The sequence below is a fragment of the Psilocybe cubensis genome, chromosome 2 (genome assembly GCF_017499595.1).
Source record: "Psilocybe cubensis strain MGC-MH-2018 chromosome 2, whole genome shotgun sequence".
Taxonomy (NCBI): Eukaryota; Fungi; Basidiomycota; class Agaricomycetes; order Agaricales; family Agrocybaceae; genus Psilocybe; species Psilocybe cubensis.
Window position 1 is genome coordinate 1,898,498 of NC_063000.1, and position 22,972 is coordinate 1,921,469.

Genomic DNA, 22,972 nt, shown 5'->3' on the forward strand with positions numbered 1-22,972 from the left:
CGCTGTCAATGTGTTACAGGGCAAACAAATACGCCCAGTGTAGTTGCATAGAGAAAACATGTGTGCCTTGTATATATTACTTTCCAGACAAGGTCAAACCTCCGAACGTTCCATGATGCACAAGGAAATTTGCTTCATTTCTACGTCATTCAAATTATAAAAACTTGCTCATCATAAAGGAACCCATTGTATCCGCTGCAATTACGGAGAACATTCAATGCGCGCAATTGACAGATAAAATTGACAAAATGTCGCATACTTGCTTCCAGATAGATTTAAAGACGTTTTCGCTTCAAAGAATTCCCTTGGGGCAGGCACAGTGAGCTTTGTTCAAGGGCAACGTGTTCGGCTGAATCCTTCTCAATCCCTAGATCTTCTTCTAGAATTTGGGCATCTTGAGGGGGCAAAGAGTCCGTAGCCAGTTGCCAAAAGCTAGAAATTAATGAAGTGAGTTTCTCAAGATAAAGTAAAGGCTAGCCTCTGCATGTATTCGCCCACGTTATGAACACCTTTCTCCGTCGGATCCATTCCGCTCTCCACTTAGTCCAGTCGGCGTATATGAATTCGAGTTCTTCCGCAGTGATGGGCGGAGCTCCGGAGCGGAGAGGTTGTAATGTGCTGTTGACTTTCAAAATCTTGTGTTGTGCGTCAAATAACGCACAGAATGGCGGGTTGAATACAGCTGTAAATCATACCCTCGATTTAGTCGCCTCTATTTGCGAGGTGAGTTCATTGTTAGTTGGTGTTGCTTTGATCTTGGCTAATTCTGCACACGTGTATATGCGCTCATTCTTTGATCAAATCATATGGGGGCAAACTGGACTTACCCGCCGAGTAAGATTTGATTTCACTGGATGAAGCTTGGATCTGGTCATCGATTGCAGCAAGTTCCTTCTTTAATTCGTTAATGCGTTCAGGAGAAAGACATTCGATTTTGGCTTGATTATAGACGAAGAATGTCGTCTTGCCTAGCGAGAGAAATATCATGATAGGGTTGAAATCCGGGGTAATGACGTCAAATATTCCTACCGTAGATTTTCTGGACCAATTCGCCTTTTTCTGCCAATGCGACGAGAATTTTTTGTACAGCGGTCTTTGGAACGGCACCCTTCAAGTTAGCAGCAACATCTACAGCGCCATACGGTCGATTCATCTACGCATTTTCGGATGAATACAACGCGACCAGGGGTGGCTCTCCAACATGGAATTATACTCTTTTAAGGTATTCAAGGACTGCATTCTCAGCTATATATACTTTGAGTGGATATTCAGCATTAATTTCTTGATTTTATTACCTTCCTGGCCTTTGAGGACTGAAACTTTGAGTTCTTGCTTTCCTTTGGAGGAGGACATAGGTATCAATGTTGAAGACAAGAACGCGGGGTGTCCCGCCCAAGTCCCGCCGGCACCGCGATATCGATTGGCGGTTGCCGGCAAGCCGAAGGCTCGCCCCGGAGCTTGAGCAAATTATATGCGTACTGTGTGTACCACTGGATTTCTAACATTCACATTGTACTCCAGGGGATACCACGCGCCCGTAACGTTCTTTCTTTCTTTCGTTATCTCATCTCTTGACATTGTGTAGTGCATCTTTATGATCCCCAGGCTCTGCGAATGAGTCCGAATGCCGCACAAGCGCATCCAGACACTCAATCTCTCAACTACATCATACGGTCTGGTCTTGCAGGTGGAGTAGCCGGGTGTATTGTAAGTAAATTAATCTGTAGGCAGCAGCATATTGCTAAAGCCGGTCTGGTTTCAGGCAAAGACAGTCGTCGCCCCTCTTGATAGAGTAAAGATCCTTTTTCAAGCCTCCAATCCCGAGTACAAGAAATATGCTGGTCGGTCTTCACTGTGTCATGGTTACATAGCACCTGAATTGAATGGAATCGCAGGAACATGGAGTGGTGCATTTCGCGCAGTTAACAGCATATATGGACAGGGAGGAATTAGGGGGCTTTTTCAAGGCCATTCAGCCACCCTTCTTCGTGTATTCCCGTACGCCGCGATAAAATTCATGGCATACGACCAAGTGCATTACGTGAGTGTTCATATGAGTTCTAAAACACAAATGTTCACGATTATGCTGAACCATGTTTTAGGTTCTTATGCCAACCAGGGAGCAAGAGACTAACACTCGGCGGTTTCTTGCAGGCGCTATATCCGGTTTGTCCCAACCATTACTCTTCCCCGTGTTTTTCTGGTCTCACGATTCCTCAAGGAACTTTATCTGTATTTTGCACATACCCATTGGAGGTCATAAGAGTGCGAATGGCGTTCCAAACGCGTCTTAATGGAGACTCGACGCCATACCGGCCATCCTTCCTCACAGCTGCTCGACACCTATACCATGAAGGCACTATCACACCTATGGCGTCATCACAAGCACCTACTTCGAAGAACCTTCTCGACCTTTATCCCATTCTCAAATTCTATCGAGGTTTTACGGTGACTATGATGGGAATGATTCCATACGCTGGTGTATCGTTCCTCACCTGGGGATTCCTCCGTTCTCATTTTCTGGCTCCATCAACGACTGGGCGACCCAAAGCGACTCCTCTAGCGGATCTTGCATTCGGAGCACTCTCAGGTGCGATTGCACAGACAGCATCGTATCCTTTTGAGGTGACACGCAGGAGGATGCAAGTTGGAGGAATCTCAAGACCGGATAGATGGCTTCGTTGGGGTGAGACTGTAAATGCCATATGGCAATCATCTGGCTGGCGAGGGTTCTATGTTGGATTGAGTATAGGGTATTTAAAAATAATTCCGATGACGGCGGTCAGCTATGCAGTGTGGCAAAGCGGGAAGAGGATTCTCAATGTATAGAGACACTCATGTAAATTACAATTTTTACTACTATTGATCGATGTGCATAAGTTCATTCTAAATAGACCCACATGTCCGATGCCTTAGATAGTACTTAATACATACAAAATACATCAGTTCGTGGGAGATGACCATTATCCAACATAGCTTTTAAAGAAATAAAACTAGATAAAATGTCGTTAGGCGTTAGGAAATAAGCGTTCATTTTGGAAGATGAAAGAAAGCCATCTTTCCTGGCTTAAACATAGTCATTGCCTATGCGTCGGACTTCCGGTACTGACAACCTCTATCCTGGGTACAAAATTCTCCAATTCTATTGACACCGGAATGCAAGGGTCTCTCGGTCTGTTGGACGGGTCACGACTCAAGTTTCGACGTCGTAGATAAGTCAGTGGACAGGGTCTGGGATACTGGACATATTTTTGTTACCTTTGCACTGCCCCTTTCGACGATGGATAGTTGTTCGAGAGGTAACATCTACATCTGAGATAGATAGGAGCTCGATGATAGAACTTGTTACCCGCGAAACGTTGAACTCTGGATAGACAATCATTATAAAATGATTGGGTCAATCAGTGAATCAGCAGAACAAATTCAGAGAAACAAAAAATATAGCAGAAGCAACTAAGTCGTTGGAGTATCGCTAAGCAGTGTCGATTTATAAAATCTTATTGAAACGCTGGCCGTATAATAACTGAGGAAGTGCATCGAGCAAATTGGTGACCGGTCGACGCATTGGAAAGCGAACACCAGTCGGGATTTTCGTGTTTACCAAAGTTCGGTGCTTATCAAAGTTCGAACAACACAATTGGCTGCGGCCAAAGTGGTAGGCAATGAGGTAGTAAACCGCCGCAGCGCTGTGTGAGCAAATTCGATTGTAAACGCGTCATATAACAGGGGAGTCGGGGGAGATGGAAATCAAATTATTATTGGAATCAGGATTATCACATTGCGTGCATGTCGGGATGACCTTGGAGGATACTCTATTTTTGGGGAGATTTTCATACTTGTAGGTGACGTGTGCTGGGCGCTTCCAGATGAGCGCTTTGAACATCAAAAGCTTGGATAACGCACAAATACCTTATAAGACAGTCAACACAAGTATAATAACAAATTATGGGACTGTAGCAATCGTCGAATCCATGGTGCATTGAAAAAACTTCACCCTTCCTATGTGCTAGAAAATCGAGCGCCCAATACCGACGTGCCCTTTGAGAGAGCCCTGACAATATGTTAGAGGAGCGGACTCGTTTCCCGCCCGAAGTTTATTTACGAGGTTTGAATTCTTGTCTTTACACTACAAGTGTTTCCTCGGCTTATTGGATAGTGCGGTTACCCATTGATTATTGCCTGCAAGATGTTGGCAAGATGTTTGGGAGAGTTGCAACGGAGAATGGTGAATTCTTTATTACCGGACGACACGCAATACTATCGGCAGCCTTTGGAGCTAGCTAAATCCAGATAGCGTTAGCCAGAGCGCGCTTGAAGGTGAATGAAGTCGCGGTGAGGGTGACAGAACTTTGACTGGTACTAGTAGTGTGCCATATACACTGGCATAAGTACAGTGGAAGAGTGTCACAACAGTGAGCAGAATGTTGCAAGTCACATGTCGTAACAACAAGGTCACACCGTCAACGTTGACTAAAAACACAGAGAAGACCGAGCGACTCCCGAACAAATCGATACGTATGTTTGGTCCTGATTCGCGGCCGTTAATTACTGATAAAGCACCGCCTGACATGCGAGTAAGTGTATTTTTACATATACAACAAATGCACTACTTAAAAGCTGATGATCATTCCCATTTGTAGTCCCTAAATAATTATATACCGCCGCGCACTTGCAGGAGTGACAGCTGCTAAACCACTTGTCCTTATTATAATCCACCTTTTATACCCACACAACTCTGTCGACCTTGCTGCTCCATCCATCTGCTGAATCGCACTGTCAACACTATCACAAGCTTTATTACCTCGTCCCTCCATTATGGATTCGTTCTCTTCAGATTCTGCTGGGGGGAAAATTGTCAAGGAGAAGAAGACTCGAAGGCGCCTTCGACTCAGTTGTGTTGAATGTACTAAGCGGAGACAAGTATGTTCTCTACGGCAGTATATCTCTGTGTTATTGACCTTTTCGCAGAAATGTGACCGCAAACACCCTTGCTCTTTGTGTATCACGAGAGGTGTAGCCCATCTGTGCCGCTGGGAGTCCGTCCCTGTGGCCCGCCCACCTCCAGCTCGACCTCCTATCAGTGCTTTGCGAGAAGCCAGTCTTCCGACAAATCACGACCAGGAGGAACTTATTTCCGAACTCAAACAGCGGATTGCTACACTGGAGCATGAACTCAGCAAGGCACGGGAGCAGCCTGCATCGCCCTACCATACACACTCGTCTGGCAGTCGCACCCAATCAACATCTCCGTCCTGTAACGCAACTGACGTAAGCACGAACAGTGGCCTGTCTGATCATCTTTCAGACATCTCTCATCGACAATCATCCGTGGAAATCCTCCACGAGCAAAGCTTCCGCTCGACAAGAGGGTCACCAGATCTTCTGCCCGTCGCAAGCCCCTTGAACGACGAAACTTACGAGTCAATATCCTACCTTGCCCATTTATCTTTGGCTCATCATGGAGAATTTATCGGGCGTGGAAGTGTGATTTGTGCTCTTCATTCGGTAGGCTTCTCCCAGTTCTTTATATATCGAGCTCTTGAAACTTATATCCACCTATAGATGACCACACGACGGGTCCCGCGCTTTCTTTATGCCAAATCAACCGACCCCCTGTCAGATTTTCGCGAACCAGTTCGGAGGTTTTCTGACATATCTTTTGCTGGAAGCGTCGAGGAATTGGTCGCACTGTTGCCTTCAATGATGGTCGTAGAAACTTTAACTTCCGCGTTCTTCGCTGAAGTAAATTGGCGATATGCTATTCCCGAGGACTGGTTTCGGGATGCGCGATCACAGATGTGGTTAAGCTTACAACATAGGCGATCCCAAATCAACACCAACTGGTTGGTGTTGTTATTCGCTGTGTTGGCATCTGCACCCCAGGCTGCTTACGATGAAGTTGAGCCTTATGCCCCCGTGCGAACTAACGACGACTATTTTATGTGTTCGATACTTGCTCGTCGTCTGGTCGAAGACGAGTTCTTGAACGTACCTAACAGTTCCGTCATGGTCTCTGCCGCTGACGGGACAGTTCTGGGGTGTCTGGCCATCCCTATGTTGTGCAATTATCTTGCAGAGCGAGGACGCATCAGCGAGGCGTGGAAACTTGCTGGCCAGGGTATCCGCAGTGCGGAAGCGGTCGGAATGCATCGCGACCCAGAATGGAGGCTGTGGCAAATGATGTCCAGCGATGAGAAGCTGTTGAGGAGGCGGGCATGGTGGGGTTTATTTATTGCGGACAAGTAAGTTGATCCAGCGATGCTCAGATGTTACCTATTCTTATCCTCCAAAGAGTGTACTCGTATATTCTTGGTCGGCCCCAGATACTGAGGCCAGAAACCTTTGAAGTTGATTCATCCCCTTCGCCTAATCCAAATGGAACGCGCAACATAGTTAACATTGGATTAAACGTGATCGTTTCTCTGATGGAACTGTTGAGCAATGCCATAGAGAAAGTTTGTATTTCTTTTGAAGTTTGCCTCAATCAAGGTATTAACAATCACGTTATAGTGTTTCAACGACGTTTCTCCATCATGCTCCGCCTTCTTCCAAATGGATCGTACTTTCGAGGAATGGGAAGAGCGACTCCCAACCGAATACCAGCGAGGATCAGATTCACGGCTGCTGCAAGATTATAGTCCTGCAGAATTAAAGCTTCTCGCTCTCCAGCGATACTTTATTCACACATGGCATATGATTGGGCGGCTTAAATTTCACTTGGCTATAACCACTGGCCTGGGCTCAGTACCTCATAGTCCAAATGATTTACGTCGTAGTATGGAAACTTGCGTCACCATTACGTTGCAAATTATTCGCTTCCAAACTGCGACATACCAAGCTTCACTTCGCCCGAGCGACGACAGCTATGCCTTCGCCTATCCGGTAAATTGCTGGCTATTCGAGGGTTGCTTCTCTTTGTTTGAAGCCTCAGTGGCGCTTATTACCACCATGTCACGACTCCGATGGCACGAGATGGAGGCTGAGACTAATTCTGCCCTCGATTCGGCCATGTTTGTATTCGATAAGGTTGCCCACAGAGAGAAGGGCAAAACGAAGGACGGCGCCACTAGAGCCATTGAAGTTTTGACCACTATCCGAGATCAAGGCTGGCTGGGGAAAGGCGAAAGACTACGGCTACCCAGAATCAAAGATGACCCCGAATCCCAAGAAATCCAGGGGGTACTCGACGTTGAAAAAGACTCTAGAAATGATTTTCCTATATCAGGCGTCTTTGCATCGTCGTCGCATTATTCAATGGGGCCAATGCATCCCTCAGACATTCACCTTCCAAAGTTTTCTCAGCTTGAAGACTTTGTTGGCTATGGAATAGGAGCTCGCGCGGCGGCAGATCACATGGACATCGTGCATGTGGGAAATGAAAGGATACATCATCTCTAATATCCTTGTCCCCTGGCTCTTTCTTAGAGTGCTACGATTTTTTCTAGCTTTTAGGAACTGGTCACTACAGCTACCTTTCTAGGCCACTCCCACAGCCACCCAAGGGTCGACTGGCGCGAGGTTCATGTATATTTTTGCACCATTGCTGTACGATTTGCTCGTTATCCAACAGGCGCCATCTATCACCCCTTGTTTGCAGCAGTGTCCAAGTTTAGAATCGCGATTTGTGTTAACACGTCGCTGTCAAGACATTTGGGGGTTGCACAGCAGTGGGAGTTGAACGTGGACAACAAGAGCCATTTGGGAGTGGATGTTCGTCCGTCTAGGGCCGCTATCCTGGCCAGTGTGGGATGATTGAGAGTAGATAAATGTCCCGGATAGATTTCTGATCAGTATAGCCTATCTATATGGTTGTAATTACCTGGCAATGAAATAGTGTGTATCAGAAAAGAACGCTTGAGGCTGAATCTGAATCTGATGTTGGCGGAGTTGAAGATAGCGAGTTGTGCGGAGATGAGATAAATGGTGGATGAGCAGCCCTGATTTGGAAGTTGATCCTGTTTTGATCGAGTGTGATCCACCCATTCTCTGACAATTACCACCATCCCCGCTGCCCCTTCGCTCCGAGTCCTCTTTCTCTTCGACGCCCATGGTCCCTTTCAATCTGCTTTGACCACCCAAGCAACACCCCGGAGCACCTCCATTCTTCTCCGCCCTAGCACCGCCCTCCGGTCACACAATAGCATTGCTCACAATCTTGGACCTCTACCCCACAGTCATATAGCGAACCCTCTCTCAGCCTTGGGCTGGGAACATCAGTTATGCCAGTGCCAATGAGGACAAATTTCCAAAAGGCCGAGGCAAAGTACAACGTTACCACTGAGTGTCAGTGCCGTATGTGTTCTTCCCTTGCGTCATTCTCATATTCTGCTATCTAGTCCCCAGTCTTGGGTTGCATTCAGCGGCTGCCACCGGAGATGTTGGCCTCGTCGAGTATGCCTTGAACAATGGTCAGCCCATCAACTCCGTTCTCGATGGTGTCCTGCCCCTCCATGCTGCCTGCGCCGGGGGGAACGTGCAAGTTGTCAAGTCTCTCATTGATCATGGGGCTGATGTCAATGCGCCTCGGTACGTTGCATCGTCATATCTACCGAGACCCTGTTAAATCTATCTTCTATATACAGATTGCCTCGAAAGTATTCCAACGACAAGAACCGCGACGCATCTGCTCCCATCGTTGGCACTTCTGGATCCACCCCTCTCCACTTTGCCGCCGCTAATGGCAACACCGATGTCATCTCCCTCCTTCTGCTGCATGGTGCACACCCAGACCGCCCTGACAAGCATGGTGTCACACCAGAAACTCTTGCTCAGCAAAACGGTTGGGTGGAATGCGCAAAGGTCTTGCGAGAATGGACTGCAAATAAAGACCGAGATCTTATTGAAAGAGAGGGCTCTCGTGGAAGTTCAATTCCAAACTACCCAGAGTCCTCTTCCAGCACCCCGCGCAGGCGTTTGCACGTGAAGCAGTCAATTGATACGGCCTTGAATATGCTTAAGGCCCCGGATGCCGCATCCAGAGCAACACAATCGATGCATGCCACAACACCCCCTGCATCTCCACGTAAGCCCTTTGGGGAGTACACTTTTTATCCCTCTAGCAATTCATCAGTTGAACCAGGATCACGCCGCCCATCGCTGCCACATGTTCTGCAACCTCCAACTGAAGAATTTACAAGAAACCGTAGACCGTCATTTAATTCGACGTCTCAGGATATTCAACGTCGACCAAGCTCTGCGGGGCACGATGCCGATCGCAGTCAGGAGCCAGAACAGATGTATCCTGTTTATGGTAGAGGTGGTTCGGGGCGCAGATTAGGTAGCAAATATTCCTTGCTAAACCTTTTTAAGAAAGGCCAGTCGCAGTCTAGTGACGGAATGGATGCACCACCGGCTTTACCAGCGAGCTCATCGGACTCAGGTTCGTATTGGGATCACTCTAGTTCAGCCTCGGGGAAACATATTGGATCATCATCTAACCCCTTTTCAGGTAATTTGTCGGGACCAACGCCGAGTCCTGATGCATTTGAGCAAACCTCATCTACCACACCTGGTTCTGTTTCTCGTCTTGTTTCTAGAGTTCACAGAGGTAGTGATGCTTCAACGAAGGGGAGCCGTCTTGGCCCTCAGAATCATTCTCTTCCTCGAAAGCCATCAGGTAACTTGCAGACGACCCAATCACCTTCTCGGGGCAATGTACCATTAGCAGTTGAACTTCATATGGCACTTGCCCATCAACAGTTGCAAAATAGAGGACAATCCAACACACCATCAACTGACGACGCCGACAAGGTCAAGCCTTCGAGTCCATTGGCAAAGATGTCTCTTCGTCTGCCTGCTCATAATCGAAATCGATCAGCCTCTTCTGGGAGCATGCCCATTGATTCCAGTGGTTCTCAGGAAGCTGCTGTGTGCGCGTCGACGTCCCATGAGAATGATAGTGGAAAGCCGAGTCCAAGCCCAAGACCAGGTATTCTCAGAGCTCACAACCGCATCCCGTCCAGTGGTCCAGGGGGGTCTCCTGTTAATTCCAGGACTCTCAGGTTCGATTCGTCTTCCAGCAATCCAATCGTAGACAGAAGGGCGAAGGATAGTCCACGGTCCTCTTCACTGCCATTGCGATCCTTTAACAGCACTGGATCACTTACCAAGCTACATGTTCAAACACATGATCACGAAAGCATGGGTGACCGTTACAACGATGATCATCAAGATACTCACCGTGTTGCTGGTGCAAAAGACCTCGAAGATGGTGACGGTGATGAGGATCAAGACGAAAACTATGGGCAACCGATTACTGATGGTCCTCTCGTGGGTAGCCCAAATCTTCCTTCTGTTCTGTTGCAACGCCAACGAGGCCGGTCATTTACTTCCTCTTCTGAATCATCGTTATCACCTATCTTGACCAACGAGAACGTGAACGCAACTGATCCATCCGTATCCATCCTCAATGCTGACTTCCCATTCAGTATCAATCGTCCTCCCTCACTATTGGCCGAAGATCCTTCAGAAAATTTCTCTTACAACGCCGAGCATCTACATGTTCCTCAGCTTTCTGACAGTCGGAACAGAGGTGACTCCTTGAGCAGCAACAGCACTTCCGACAGCCGTGGTAATATGATGAGCTCCAGCAGCACCAGTGGGAGTGGACCAAGTGTAGGTGTTGCGAGTCCTGGAGCCTATGACAACTCGGCTTTACCTTCTGAATCCTACGAAGCGTATGGGGAAAAACACGGCATTCAAGGGTCACCAGCTGTTCCAATTAACATCCCGGGCTTGAATGAGAGGCGCGCACATAGCCCCTTGGATATCGACATCACTTCCATATCATCACACGCGCAAGCAGAAGCATTAGTAGAACGCGCACGGCAGGAGGTTCTGGATATCGCGAATTCTCAGGATGCATCTTCTCCTCTCACTGGCGGCATCGGTCGAACACCCTTGAGTGCCAGGTTGGCTGCATACGGAGAAAGCCTTGCTTTGGAAAGGAAGCTCCGAGAACAAAAGGAAGGGGAAGGCAATAAACAGGATGGTGCCCGTATTCCTCTACAGCCGACCAATGGCCTTCCTTCCGCTGAACAGAGCATTCAAACACGTACCTCGAGCTCTAAAGGACGAGAGGGTGTGGAAAGACAGCTGAGCCTTGAAGCCAAGCCGAGTTCGCCACGTCCCAAGAGGCGGCCAAAGGAACCTCGCAGACCGTCAACTGCGGAAGGCCGTGAGTTATCCTTTATCTAATTCTTATATGTTAAGGTGGATATTGATGTTTTAATTCTAGTCTCTTCCAATAATCAGGACGCTTTCTTCTCAGAGCGTGCCTTTTCGCACCATCCATCACATTCTACTTCCACATCCATTCCAAACTATTCCATACCCCCACTAACTCAGGGACCTAACCGCAATCAATCTCAATCGTTGGGAAATATTAATGTACCATTAAAGAACGGTATAGGCGAATCCTCTTTGGTAGCGTCTCCGGCGGCTCTCGCTGCCCCGAGTCGTGCTAGCTCCATCGATGAAGCAGATACAGAAACGGATTCTATTCCCACTTTGCACCGCGTCACTCCATCAACTATTCCGAGCACACGTTCAAAGAGCTCGAAAAAGTTGGCGAAGATGGGCATTCCTGTGACTGAGCAAGCCGCTGCTGCAAGCCGTGCCACACCACCGTCTGCTGGCACCCTACCGAATTCGAAACGTTTTGGCATCAAATCCATTATGCAAACCCTCAAAGGCAGACCTTGAGCGATACCCGAACAAGCCTCAACATAGTCTTCTGCACACCTTCAATATAGTCTCGCATTTCCCTTTTTATCCCACCCGTTGACTTCGCTGCATTCTTGGGCGCCCTTGTATATTTCAGTGTTTCTTCTCTCGTTATCTTGTTGGCATTGTTATCGTTTTCATTATTTTTTATTTGAGGTGTTTCGGTGTTGTATCATTGTATATTACTTCTTCACTTCTGGCATTCTTCTTTCTTTTGTCTATGTACATTCATCGTTTCTCTACACTCGAACAAGGAAATCACATGAGTACTTCTATTTAAACTCCAGGGATGTCCATGGAAGCTCCCAAGCAACCTTCGATCGAGTACCAGTCCTTTCTCTAGTACTCCCACCAACACCACTGTTCCCTTCGACCCACCCAGTGTAGACGGAGTTCAGCATGTCCACCGCCCGAAACCAGGATGTCCCTCTCAAAGAGCCCAGTCTCTTGCCTTTCCCTCAAGGCAAATTAACCGTAGAACATCGAAAGCAACTCATAGTCATCCGGGCTTGCTTGATCTCTTGGCTCATAGCCCGGTCAGATGTTGATGACAATGTTCCCAATGCTAGTAACAACTTGGAGAAAGCTACAGAAGAGCTGAGTAGTAAGTACTGTCAGAACAATTATGCGTTTGGTGAAGTGTATGCTGATGAGAACACATTTCATTAGAACTACAAGTACAAGCACCGTTTGCGTTTACGCCATCCCCAACATATATATTCCGCTCGGTGCTGTTGTCCTGCATCAAATGCTACTGGATTGCTCTCGTTGAGTCCCTTGATACACCCGAGAAAGATGAATTAGCGGCTCGCTTGTCACTGGTACCACCATACGGGCAGAGGATTCCCAAATTGAACGGAAAGAAGTGCGTCGATGCTCCCGCAGACCTAAATGAAAAGGAATACGAGGGTTTGATGAGAGTGTTGACACTTGTCATCGTGGATTTGACATCTGACGATGTCATGAAGATGTGGAGGGAACTTGCTGAAGTGGGTGTTCAGACTTGGGAGGAAAGTGATTAAGTGATCTATTTTTAGTTTATTCCAACCAATCATACCACTGAAAGTCACATTGAAGTTTATAACTAACGAAAAGGGTTACTTAGATATCAAGGTATAAGCCTACAAATTGGTGGTTAAAAACACCTAAATTTATATAAAAAACTTGTAAAAGATCGTGCAGCCTTAAGCTTCACCACCCTCGGCATCCAGCGAAATAACTAGTCTCTGGAAGCCAACTTGACGCGCAATGGTAGATTCTCTCCTTTCAATTGCTCTCCCTCCAATGTTGGTAGCATCACTAGGCATGCTTCTCTCCTGAGCCGATCCAGTTCGGGAGTAGGTAGTAGTTCGAAATTATTGATAATTTCGACTGTAAGTGCGAAAACCTCGTATAGAGCGAACCTCCAACCAATGCATGTTCTGACGCCCCCTGCAAATGTAAGTCTTCAAGGTGATTAATTTTAGCAAATTTAACTTTGCATTAGAGGAAATATGGCGTACAGATTCCCGTACACTCCTAATGATGGGCCTTTCTTTTCACCCGACTGTCTGAGCCATCTATCCGGATTGTAGGTATGAGCGTCTTCCCCGAAGATCTCCGTATTTCTGAAAGTGATATCCAAGCGTTAGTTGTGAAGGTCGATGAAGGTCGACAGGTGTGGTAGAACTGACCTGTTGTAAGCTGCTATAGATAGAATAATTTTGATGCCCTTCGGTATAGGTACTTCGTTCACATAATTGCCGTGGACAGTCTTGATAGGTTTGGAAAGAGGCAAGATATTATCTTCTGCGGCTTGTCGATAGTTTTGGTACAATGCTGGATGAAATCTCATAGATTCCTAGAATCGTACAGATTTCGGAGTGGGAACACCATAGATAACTAATGTTGAATAGTGTGCGCACCTTGATAACAGCACCCAAAAATACCATATTTTCCAGATCCGCAGCAGTAAAATCGGCATCTCCGCGTGCATGAATAGCAATTTCAGTCTCCCTGATCTCATTTCGTAGTCTCTGTTGAACGTCAGGGTGTCTCGCCAGTTCTAAAAGAACCCAACATAGTGTTGTGGCACTTGTTTCATGTCCTGCAAGTAATATGGTCCTAGAATAAAAGGAACTCAACAAAGATATTTAACACAAGGAGATAGAACGACGTACCGCATTTGGGCCATCATTTCTTCATCTGTCAGACGGATGCTAGCTGTCTCTGATGCATTTGCTTTGACTGGAATAAGATATTGTTGTATCGTTAGAACTCAAAGACGGAAAATATGTGTTCTATAACTACCAAGTAATGATAAGATATCTTTATTCCCTTTTCCTTGGAGTAAGGCTTCGGCTTTAGAATCGACGAGTTTGCGGGTCACCGCGTTCGCTAACTGTTCGGTATGTCTTGCATGAACGAGGGTCCTCGAACGAGAAAATTTGGACCTCAGTTGGAGGATCCAAATAGGAAGGACCGTTTGCATGAAAATAGCGGACTTTGGGGGCGAACCAAGTGTGTCCGACCTGAAGGTAACATTGAGTGATATATTGTGAAACGAGAAAAAAGTTACTGGACATTAAACCCATATATGCCTTCATAAATTCATTGTCAGTATTTCGCAGCGCGCCAAACTGATAATCAAATGCGGCTGGTAATACATAAAAATGAGATTACAAAACATTGTTATCAGACCCCTTCTCACCTTCTCCAATCGAATCCATTGTCGCACGAGAAAGCCAGGAAGCAACATTAAATACGGCAGATTGGTCGGGGGAACTGGCGAGAATGTCAGACCATTGTGCGGACAACTACATCGGATTGCTGTATGAGGCTGGGTCTCGAGAGTAGCAGTGGAATAAAAGTTATTACCTCTGCTCCTACACGTCGGAAAATCGGAACGAACGCCTTGCATTCAGGTGCTGCAAAAAGGTCAGCATAGTGATTTCTAATTATTATAAAGGACTTACTACCAAATCCGGGGAGCATTACTTTTCTCTGACGTTTATGTATTTCGGCTAGAAAATATTATTACGTATGAAAAGGATGTTTGGGATCACTGGGGAATCATACCATCTGCCCATAGAAGTCCGCGACCCATCAAGATGCGAGAAATCTCGGTTCGTTCAGGCCATTTGAGAAAACCATAACCTTGGGTACCAAAATTAGAAACTGTCATTTCAGAGGGCGCTGGTAACGTGCCTGAAGTGTGAAAGATGTACTGAAGGGCTTTAGGGTCGGAAATGAGTAAACGATCTTCCTATGGTCATTTTTAGTTATGATGTTTAATGAGAGAAAAAGAATGGGTTAGCACGCACACCAAAAGGACCTTTAATGCGAACAACGTCGCCGTAGATTTGTTGGTATTTGAAATCTGGAACACCTGCTTGACTTTGAAAGATTTCCGGGAGATTACCTGTGTATTTATGAGGCATCATCAACCCACAAGGCCCCGCGGAGTGCATTATATTAAGTACCCAGAATGTAGGTTTCAGGCTCAGGTCCTGGGATGTAAGACACACTGATGCGTCGAGCTCGTCGATAGATAGCCAGCAATGCGAGCACAACAGACAAGCTCAACACAAAACTCTGCGAGTAAGATCAGATGCAAATCGATTAGAAAAAGATGGTGCAGACATCATACTGTAATATCGTTTTTTGGTATGTGGGGCAGACATCGGAACCAGGACTGTATAGCCTCTGTAATCGAAAGCATCTGGAAAGGTGTCAAATGAATATAGCGAGGCAAAGTTCAGATGGAGGTCAATTGGCACTGAGGGGCCGAGAGGCAGTGAGCTTATAATGACCAAAGATACAGGCACAGAGAGTCAAGGGAAAAGAACGACCATACATTGCACACCCTGGCGTGAGCTGGGTCCACGAACAATGCGATGTAAACGCATATGATGAGAACCATAACTCCATAGCCACTGCATAAATCGATGAGCCGCCCACATGTGACTGTAGCCGGATAGCATGAGGTCCTGCAAGAACAGGATGGCCAGGTCTGGCGGACAAAGATACTTAAACTCAGGTGAGAAGGCGGGAGCCGGTTCATCTAAATCAATTGATTTCAATGTGTACGGCCATACCCTGAAAGGCTACTCTAGAGTGAATCATTCGCCTAAACACTTTACGCACGCCGTATTTTCCCATACTCAGCGCTGTGACTATGAAGCGTCGTCAGAAACCGAAAAGATAAAAATACAGCACCGAAACGGATAAATTATTCCAACAACTAGGTATAGTTTCCAGCAAAACCCTCTGCAAATGTTTGCTGCCACTTTTGCAACTTTTCCCAAGGCGGAAGCCCAAAGCAGCGGGGAAGGCGTTCCCAACTCTCCTCCAAACATAAATTCGCTTGCTCCAGGACATATTCCAGGCAGATGTAACAGAGATGCTCTCCGATAATTTCTTTTGCCTTGTCGTGGAACCCTTCCAAACAGTTGGTGCCTTGGGTATACCCATTTGCGTTGCTCAACTCTAGCATACGCACAAGAAATGGGAAGCAGGGAATATTGCCTCTCATGTTCTGATTAGCGCATTTCAAAGTGGCTTTGCGTGGACCGAGTTTCTTATCACCTTCGACGAGATCGTATAGCCACTTGAAAAGGACTTTGTTACGGATGGATTTAAGAGTTTTCTGGGCCTTGAGGATGACGTCGATGTAATTTGCACCGAGCTTGAGAAGCTTGCCGTCGATTGTATGAACGCCATTCACTATATCTTCGTGTGGCAAAAGGGCAACGTGGTAGTACGCCATAGGCAGCATGGCCGGTACGCAACATTCCTCGAGAACAGGCAACGCTTGGAGGGGGAATGTTCGGTAAAATAGCCTTTCTTCATCATTGCTTCGACAGCCTGCAATAGTTGGTTTGAAAGGGACTGGTTTGCCTTTGCTTGGGAATAGAGTTTCGAGGCCCTCGAGTGCAGCTTCTCGACCTGATTGATGATCAAGCTTGACGCTGGCTACCAGGACTTCAAGGGCAGCCTCAAAATACAATAACGGTTTCCCACTAGGAAGGGTCCGGAGAATAATACTATGGACATTTGTTAGTAGGATGGACTTCATACCGAACCTCCCAAACTTACATGGTGCCATATATAAACGATAAGAAAAAACGAAATTGACGGACAGTGATGCCGAGGGTGTCAAGGTGGAGAACTGGGCGATCCCGGATCGTCTCTTCATGGAAAAGAAGATTGGTATCTAGCACATCGGCCAGATAACCGCCAGAAGTGATGAGCTTCTTCTTGTGTACGCAAAATATTGTGTTATCGATGACGAAGTAAACATCACCACCTTTAAGGTAGAACCGGTAATCTTTATCATAGCTGTGGTGTTTCTTCCCTCGAGAAAGGGATGAGCAATCAGCCCTTCGCTTGATGTGATACGACCGAGTCTTGTGGATCTTCTTGAAGGGAGGTCTATCATGACCCCCTTGAGTGCTTTCATCGTCTCCGTCGTCGAAAGCCTCTCTCTTTCGTTTCTCGGCCTTGGGGAGGGTATGGACATCTGGGTCTATACCATGCAACAAGTGGTTGTATCTCCGTCGGTCCCCTTCAAATTGGCGAGTTCTATAGGGTGGTTCAACCCATTTGGGATGTTTCTTTGGGCCAATAAAGTGAAGTCCCGGTGCAAGTGGTTGCTCGATTTTACGAGAGGTCATGATCACTGATGGTGAAGTGTGTAATTAGACTGGAAGGAGATGCGTAGCAGAAGAGGTGAAAAGAGAAAGTAAGTGGTTGGAGAAAGTAAGAGGATGGTTCTTGAGTGTGTTGAGATCATTTTGTCGGCGCTTTATTGTCCTTTTCATTGTCTTCTTGAATTGCGAATGGGCCACCATGTAAATGGAGTGGCACAACGCACAAAGGAACGAGCAATAATTCAAGGTGTAGGAGCACGTGCCTATCTTTGATTGATTAAAGATTCTCAACATCACGCGACTCATTTACCTACATCAGCTCTGGTGGCAACAACTTGCGACGGACCAACTTAAATCTTAACACGAATTCTGAAATTTCTAATGTCATGGTCGACATAATCCCCTCCAAAACAGAGCACACTGAAGCTACAAACAGTGCTAGCTCCTCTCTAAAATCGAGCGAATGCTTGTCTTGTAGAATAACGGGCACTGCTGTGCTCGCTGGCACTGGCTCATACGCGGTTTGGCAATCTCGTGCTACTGCCCCAGGCTCACCGGCACAAAAGAAAATAGTGGCAGGGTTAGGGCTAGGTAAGTTGGGCTATGACCAAACCTAACTCTGCTATTGATCACTGGTGCCTACTTCAGCGCTTGTTATAGCGGGTGTTTTTCGATGGAGATCATGGAAATGTCAGTATCTGCTCTTCTGCAAAATCTTGGGTGCTAAACACAGGATAATAGGATGCCATAATTTTTTCAGTGATGGCTTAACGAGACGTATATTTACTACACAAGTTCTTCTCATGAATGAGTGAAGTTTGCCTTTCTTTTTTCTGCGAATGCAGCCATGCCTGTTGGCGTGTCAGAAAACCTCTGTGGAGTGGACGCAACAATAACTCACCCTCTTTCTGATCATTGGTAGCGAAGAGGCCATGGAAAATTCTCCTCTCGAAGCGCAAACCTTCTGCAAGAGTCATTTCGTAGGCTGGCAAAGAAAGATGATGATGAGTAACGGACGATCTCGAATGTATAATCCTCTTACCGGCGTTGACGACTTCTTTCCCAGCCTGAACAGCTATTTGACTCTTGCTGGCGATCTCTTTGGCCATAGTGATGGCTTCTTTCACTACTTCGCCTTCGCCCTCTCCGACCACTCTGCTGACCATTCCCCATTGAGATGCTTCCTGAGCAGAGAACATGCGCCCAGTCAAAACCAATTCCATTGTACGGGATTTTCCAATGGCATGAATAAGGCGTTGAGAACCTCCACCACCGGGAATCACGCCAAGGTTTATTTCCGGTTGCCCGAACTTGGCTGTTGGAGAGGCAAGGATTATATCGCACATAAGTGCGAGTTCGCACCCGCCACCAAGCTGAGAGGATGTGGTCAAGCCATGTTCATTGCAGAAATATCAATATGAATTCCTACAGCATAACCACTGACGGCCGCAATGAGTGGTTTTCGGAGTTGGTTGATCTTACCCCAATCCTCCAGGAACTTATTCTTGTAGACATCAGCATCTGCATACGAAAGTAGTACTTCTTCAGCCTAAAGAATATCTAGTCCGAGTAGAAACATACATTGCTTGTCCTTCATCTCTTTGATATCAGCCCCAGCTACGTCGATGCGACTGACGTTGAGTCCACATGGCTTGAACGGAACTTGCAGTGCTCACCGGCAAATGCTTTTTCTGAACCGGTCAGAACCATTGCACTGACAGAGTCATCTTTGTCTGCTTCCTCCAAAGCTTGATTGAGTTCGGCGAACAATGGGCTGCTCAGAGCGTTCAGAGATTTTGGCCTGTTGAGCGTCACAAGGACTACTGCAGGCTCCGGGCGTGAGACGAGGATATATTCATAGGAGCGTTGAGAAGACATGAACCGGATCGCGTTGGGGTGCAAATGTTGGGGAATAAAGTGACGCGAGCTCGAAGATAGTGATGCGCAAAGACGAGGTGTCTTATTGAAAGCAGAACGATGGAAATATTGTGCCATTCTTGACCGAATATGATATTTCGTGCTGAGCTGAGCAAGTGACCCTCGGACGAAGTGTGTCTCCCCCATGCTAATACGCGGGCCGGCTCCGGCATTCATTATCACAAGAGTTTTATCATCTCAGCCAGCTCACTCAGGAAGTCTTTTCGCAGTCCACAATCACGCGTGGCTGCGGATTCAGCGAATACGTATCATAGCCTTACAAAATATCTGTCTTTAGCTCGAAAATTTCGCAGTTTGCCTTACAACCAGCGTTTAGGGTAGGGGGACAGCGGGGGTTATGGGCAACACTACAAGCTTCTCCTTATCCCACTTGAGAAAAAATCAGACACGTACACCGATATACAGGTGGAAGAAGCCCTTCTTACCACGTTGGCGGTCCAGAAGACATCAGACTCCAGCATTGCTTTCGCCTCGCTAAGAGAATCGTACATCACAATCATTGAAGACGCAAGTGCGTGCAATGCGAGGTTTCCATCCGTCTCGGGGTCAGTCAGAACCCCGCCCACCCCTGACAATATTACCACATATTTCTCAGATTTAGCAAAAAGGCTGAATCTGTGTATGCACTCACTGAGAATACCGGAGTTAATCAGTCGAGTCATGTGTTCCAAGTGTACTGGCCTGACTTCGCTGCGTCTTTGCAGCAATCCTTCATCGCGATAATACGGTGCATAAATGAAGAATGGTTTGGACATAGTTCAATCTCTCAAGATATTGGGATGGATTGCGCCAAAAGACGAATTCAATGCACGCTTCTTGGTGGCGAAGCGCAGGAAAGACAGGAAGCACTCGACAATTTGAACTATCTATAAGGCCGAAGTTAATCTGCTGACCGATACCATTCAAAGCTCGCTAGCAATATGATGATCATTCTCCCAGATTATGGAAGAGGGAATGCACTGAAAAATGGCAAGATGACGATCTTTTCGGGATCCCACTATGCAACATATTCGTTATCTTGAAGATGACAGAAGAATAAGCCGCTTACAACACCAGATGTGTAGTAAATATCATTTTCGATGTATTTCTTCACTCTGTAGTGAACAGGGTAAGTAGAAATATGAGAATGGGCAACGAGTGAAACCAACTGGTCAATCGACTCTGCTTCAAAAAGGAAAGTAGATCCGACCATGTTCTTTGGCGCATCTGGATTGGTGATGGCATCTGGGGTTGTGACAGCACCGCCAATGCCTATAAAATCTGACTGAGAAATCTTCGGGAAAATGTACGCCCCCATTACATACGGATGAAGCCACTCTCATGGCTGACTTTTGCACCGACGAGATGTTTTTCCCGGACGGACAATCTTCGCTCGAGGGTGCCCGGTTCTGTCTTGTCTGGAGCGTAGACAAAGAAACGGTGTGTGGCAGAAGACGAGGTAGACATTGATCGAGCGACCAGACGAGATAATGGATGTCGAAGTCGAAGCATGAACGAGAAACGGAACGAATCTGGAAGAAAGAGGAGAGGGACCGGGCCGGCGGGGATAGCCCCTAACGGGTGTGGCACGGAGTTGCAGCGGGTCCTGGCTTCCAACTAGCTTGTATCATTCGCCACTCACCATCAGTGCTTCCCAAGATGCAGCTAGAGTCGGACAACGACGACTGCGTTTGGGCAGGCTCTCTTGCTTTCCTTAATTTCCATCCAGATTTCTCTTCCCCTGAAGCTAATGTCGTGCTGGCAGCAAAGAATGCCAATGTGTATTTCCGCGTCCATGCCCATACTCTCAAGACCGTGTCAGGCTTTTTCCGGACCATGTATAGTTTGCCGCAGTAAGCAGTTAGGCTTCAATCAGTTTAACAGTCTCAGGTCCCCTTCATTGGGTTTAGGTCAAAGGTCACCTTCGCAGATATAATGTACCTAGACGAAGATGCACAGATTCTCGAACGGTTGTTTAGCATGGCCTGTGGTCTACCGTTCAAAGAGATAGAGTCGTACGATATGCTGGAATCCTTGTTGTTTGCTGCCGAGAAATATGACATGCCTGGGCCCATGTCCCTTCTGCGAATGTTCCTCCTCACACCTGCACTGGACAGCGACCCCATTCGCCTGTATTCCTCGGCCACTCGATATGGCTGGAAGAACGAAGGCTGTATTTTATCGCATAGAACACTGTCACTGAATATCCACGACAAGAGACACCAAAGCTCCTTGCGTAAATTGTCCACCGATGCCCTCCTTGACCTAATCACACTGCACAGGGATCGACGCGATGGGTGAGTGCAAAACACTCCATCAAAAGACGGATCCAGTTGACCGCTATGGAACTGTAGATTGAAGGAATGTCTGGATAGCCCTCCCTTCGTGTCAGGGGAACCCTCTAGGTGCATCCAATGCGAAACACCCATCAACTACACAACTTGGAGAGAATTGAAGCACCGGATTGTTGCGGAGATGGACCTACGTCCTCTTGGGGACACAATACTGGATACAGGGTTGTGCACATGGCCTGAGGCATCTGCTTGCTGGCGAGCAGCATGTTCAAACGAAGGGTGTAAACGACTGTTGTATGATAGATCGGAGACTATACGGGTTATTCGAGAGTGCATCGACAAGCAGCCCAAAACCATTGATTAACTAGATTACATAATAATCCAATTTATGTTTTAATATAGCTGATGGTGTTTGGGCTAAATAAGGCAAATTAGTGGCATCGCTGTGTGCCGTTGGCGGGACTCGGAGGAGGTCCATTCTGAACTCAACAACCACCACCACTTACCAATGCCTGCCACTAGGACCTCAAGCATCCCTCCACGCTCCAGACATGCCCCTGTTCCGAGTACCCCAAAGAGCGTCCGCGAAGCCCCTTTCGACTCGGAAGTCATTTCACTAGCCTCATCCTCCGATGCAGAGAACTCCATAGTTCAACCTACACTACGAAGGCAAGGCAAACCCCGTCCAATAGCACGCCCAAAGAAGAACACTGCTCCTGTTCCCGCCGAAGAGATTATTGAAATCTCAGATGACGATTCGCCTGCGGAGGTCTCGACACAAGCCTCCGTCATTGCGGATTTCAAAAGACAGATAAACAGGCTCAGAGAGGTCGGTGCCCATCCACGGATGTTTACAACTTCTCTTACAGACATTTTCAGGAAAGCATGAAGCACAAACGAGAATGTGAACGTGCTTCAAGAGAGCTCCGAGAGGTCAAAGACGAAAATCGTCAGTTGCATGCCTTGTATAAGCCGGACAAAGGAAAAATAACTCTGGTACGTAAACTCAAAACCTTCTTATTATAGTAAAAGTTTTAACCTTTGTGCTCCTAACTCAGGATTCCAATCAGGTCATGGATCAGTTGGACTGTGAAATATGTAGTTTGAGATTGTGGACTCCCTATATGTACGATACGCCACATTCCATGGACCAGTTCCGACCATCTAACCTATCCCCTCTTAGCCTACCCGATTGTGGGCATGCTTTCTGCGAGTCATGCCTACAAAGCTGGTTTAGCAGAGCCAAAACCGAGTTCATGGTTGCTCATCCGCACAATCCTCCAGATCAACTTAACAACAGCGCCCTTGTGTCACAAATAATACAATCTCTCTCGCTCAGTCCCCAACTTGTTAACGATCGACATGTTATGAACATGCTTTGGCAATGTATACCTCCTTGTCCCACCT

At 46.9% G+C, this 22,972-nt stretch overlaps 12 protein-coding genes across 12 annotated transcripts; 6 read left to right on the forward strand and 6 right to left on the reverse strand.

Moving 5' to 3' along the window:
- Positions 1-275: 275 nt before the first annotated feature.
- Positions 276-1,353, reverse strand: JR316_0002129 (Homologous-pairing protein 2; the record flags this gene model as incomplete). Its single annotated transcript, XM_047887924.1, has 7 exons — positions 276-432; positions 499-635; positions 696-766; positions 828-968; positions 1,030-1,153; positions 1,214-1,245; positions 1,296-1,353. The coding sequence occupies 7 exons, from the start codon at positions 1,351-1,353 to the stop codon at positions 276-278; spliced, it is 720 nt and encodes a 239-aa protein (XP_047752847.1).
- A 918-nt stretch (positions 1,354-2,271) lies between these two features.
- JR316_0002130 (putative mitochondrial carrier C17H9.08) lies at positions 2,272-2,829 on the forward strand (the record flags this gene model as incomplete). Its single annotated transcript, XM_047887925.1, has 1 exon — positions 2,272-2,829. The coding sequence occupies one exon, from the start codon at positions 2,272-2,274 to the stop codon at positions 2,827-2,829; it is 558 nt and encodes a 185-aa protein (XP_047752848.1).
- A 1,986-nt stretch (positions 2,830-4,815) lies between these two features.
- On the forward strand, positions 4,816-7,398 carry JR316_0002131 (Communesin biosynthesis cluster-specific transcription factor cnsN; the record flags this gene model as incomplete). The annotated part of the gene is made up of 5 exons (XM_047887926.1): positions 4,816-4,920; positions 4,969-5,505; positions 5,563-6,242; positions 6,293-6,455; positions 6,511-7,398. The coding sequence occupies 5 exons, from the start codon at positions 4,816-4,818 to the stop codon at positions 7,396-7,398; spliced, it is 2,373 nt and encodes a 790-aa protein (XP_047752849.1).
- Positions 7,399-8,219: 821 nt separating this feature from the next.
- JR316_0002132 (uncharacterized protein) lies at positions 8,220-11,703 on the forward strand (the record flags this gene model as incomplete). Its single annotated transcript, XM_047887927.1, has 4 exons — positions 8,220-8,283; positions 8,337-8,526; positions 8,583-11,176; positions 11,237-11,703. 4 exons carry the CDS (start codon positions 8,220-8,222, stop codon positions 11,701-11,703), a joined length of 3,315 nt encoding a protein of 1,104 aa, XP_047752850.1.
- Positions 11,704-12,123: 420 nt separating this feature from the next.
- On the forward strand, positions 12,124-12,746 carry JR316_0002133 (uncharacterized protein; the record flags this gene model as incomplete). Its single annotated transcript, XM_047887928.1, has 2 exons — positions 12,124-12,328; positions 12,394-12,746. 2 exons carry the CDS (start codon positions 12,124-12,126, stop codon positions 12,744-12,746), a joined length of 558 nt encoding a protein of 185 aa, XP_047752851.1.
- A 197-nt stretch (positions 12,747-12,943) lies between these two features.
- JR316_0002134 (Cytochrome P450 monooxygenase 169) lies at positions 12,944-15,173 on the reverse strand (the record flags this gene model as incomplete). Its single annotated transcript, XM_047887929.1, has 12 exons — positions 12,944-13,169; positions 13,227-13,331; positions 13,398-13,564; positions 13,629-13,827; positions 13,884-13,950; positions 14,014-14,234; positions 14,287-14,359; positions 14,414-14,519; positions 14,581-14,630; positions 14,679-14,726; positions 14,782-14,968; positions 15,027-15,173. The coding sequence occupies 12 exons, from the start codon at positions 15,171-15,173 to the stop codon at positions 12,944-12,946; spliced, it is 1,596 nt and encodes a 531-aa protein (XP_047752852.1).
- A 773-nt stretch (positions 15,174-15,946) lies between these two features.
- On the reverse strand, positions 15,947-17,378 carry JR316_0002135 (uncharacterized protein; the record flags this gene model as incomplete). The annotated part of the gene is made up of 2 exons (XM_047887930.1): positions 15,947-16,748; positions 16,801-17,378. The coding sequence occupies 2 exons, from the start codon at positions 17,376-17,378 to the stop codon at positions 15,947-15,949; spliced, it is 1,380 nt and encodes a 459-aa protein (XP_047752853.1).
- A 777-nt stretch (positions 17,379-18,155) lies between these two features.
- JR316_0002136 (Enoyl-CoA hydratase, mitochondrial) lies at positions 18,156-19,349 on the reverse strand (the record flags this gene model as incomplete). Its single annotated transcript, XM_047887931.1, has 6 exons — positions 18,156-18,205; positions 18,256-18,339; positions 18,397-18,727; positions 18,784-18,875; positions 18,936-18,971; positions 19,031-19,349. 6 exons carry the CDS (start codon positions 19,347-19,349, stop codon positions 18,156-18,158), a joined length of 912 nt encoding a protein of 303 aa, XP_047752854.1.
- Positions 19,350-19,604: 255 nt separating this feature from the next.
- Positions 19,605-20,047, reverse strand: JR316_0002137 (uncharacterized protein; the record flags this gene model as incomplete). Its single annotated transcript, XM_047887932.1, has 3 exons — positions 19,605-19,661; positions 19,718-19,860; positions 19,924-20,047. 3 exons carry the CDS (start codon positions 20,045-20,047, stop codon positions 19,605-19,607), a joined length of 324 nt encoding a protein of 107 aa, XP_047752855.1.
- A 185-nt stretch (positions 20,048-20,232) lies between these two features.
- Positions 20,233-20,738, reverse strand: JR316_0002138 (Protein YciI; the record flags this gene model as incomplete). The annotated part of the gene is made up of 4 exons (XM_047887933.1): positions 20,233-20,289; positions 20,341-20,386; positions 20,441-20,543; positions 20,597-20,738. 4 exons carry the CDS (start codon positions 20,736-20,738, stop codon positions 20,233-20,235), a joined length of 348 nt encoding a protein of 115 aa, XP_047752856.1.
- A 192-nt stretch (positions 20,739-20,930) lies between these two features.
- Positions 20,931-21,929, forward strand: JR316_0002139 (uncharacterized protein; the record flags this gene model as incomplete). Its single annotated transcript, XM_047887934.1, has 3 exons — positions 20,931-21,124; positions 21,182-21,568; positions 21,626-21,929. The coding sequence occupies 3 exons, from the start codon at positions 20,931-20,933 to the stop codon at positions 21,927-21,929; spliced, it is 885 nt and encodes a 294-aa protein (XP_047752857.1).
- Positions 21,930-22,073: 144 nt separating this feature from the next.
- JR316_0002140 (uncharacterized protein) lies at positions 22,074-22,591 on the forward strand (the record flags this gene model as incomplete). Its single annotated transcript, XM_047887935.1, has 2 exons — positions 22,074-22,394; positions 22,445-22,591. 2 exons carry the CDS (start codon positions 22,074-22,076, stop codon positions 22,589-22,591), a joined length of 468 nt encoding a protein of 155 aa, XP_047752858.1.
- Positions 22,592-22,972: the final 381 nt, after the last annotated feature.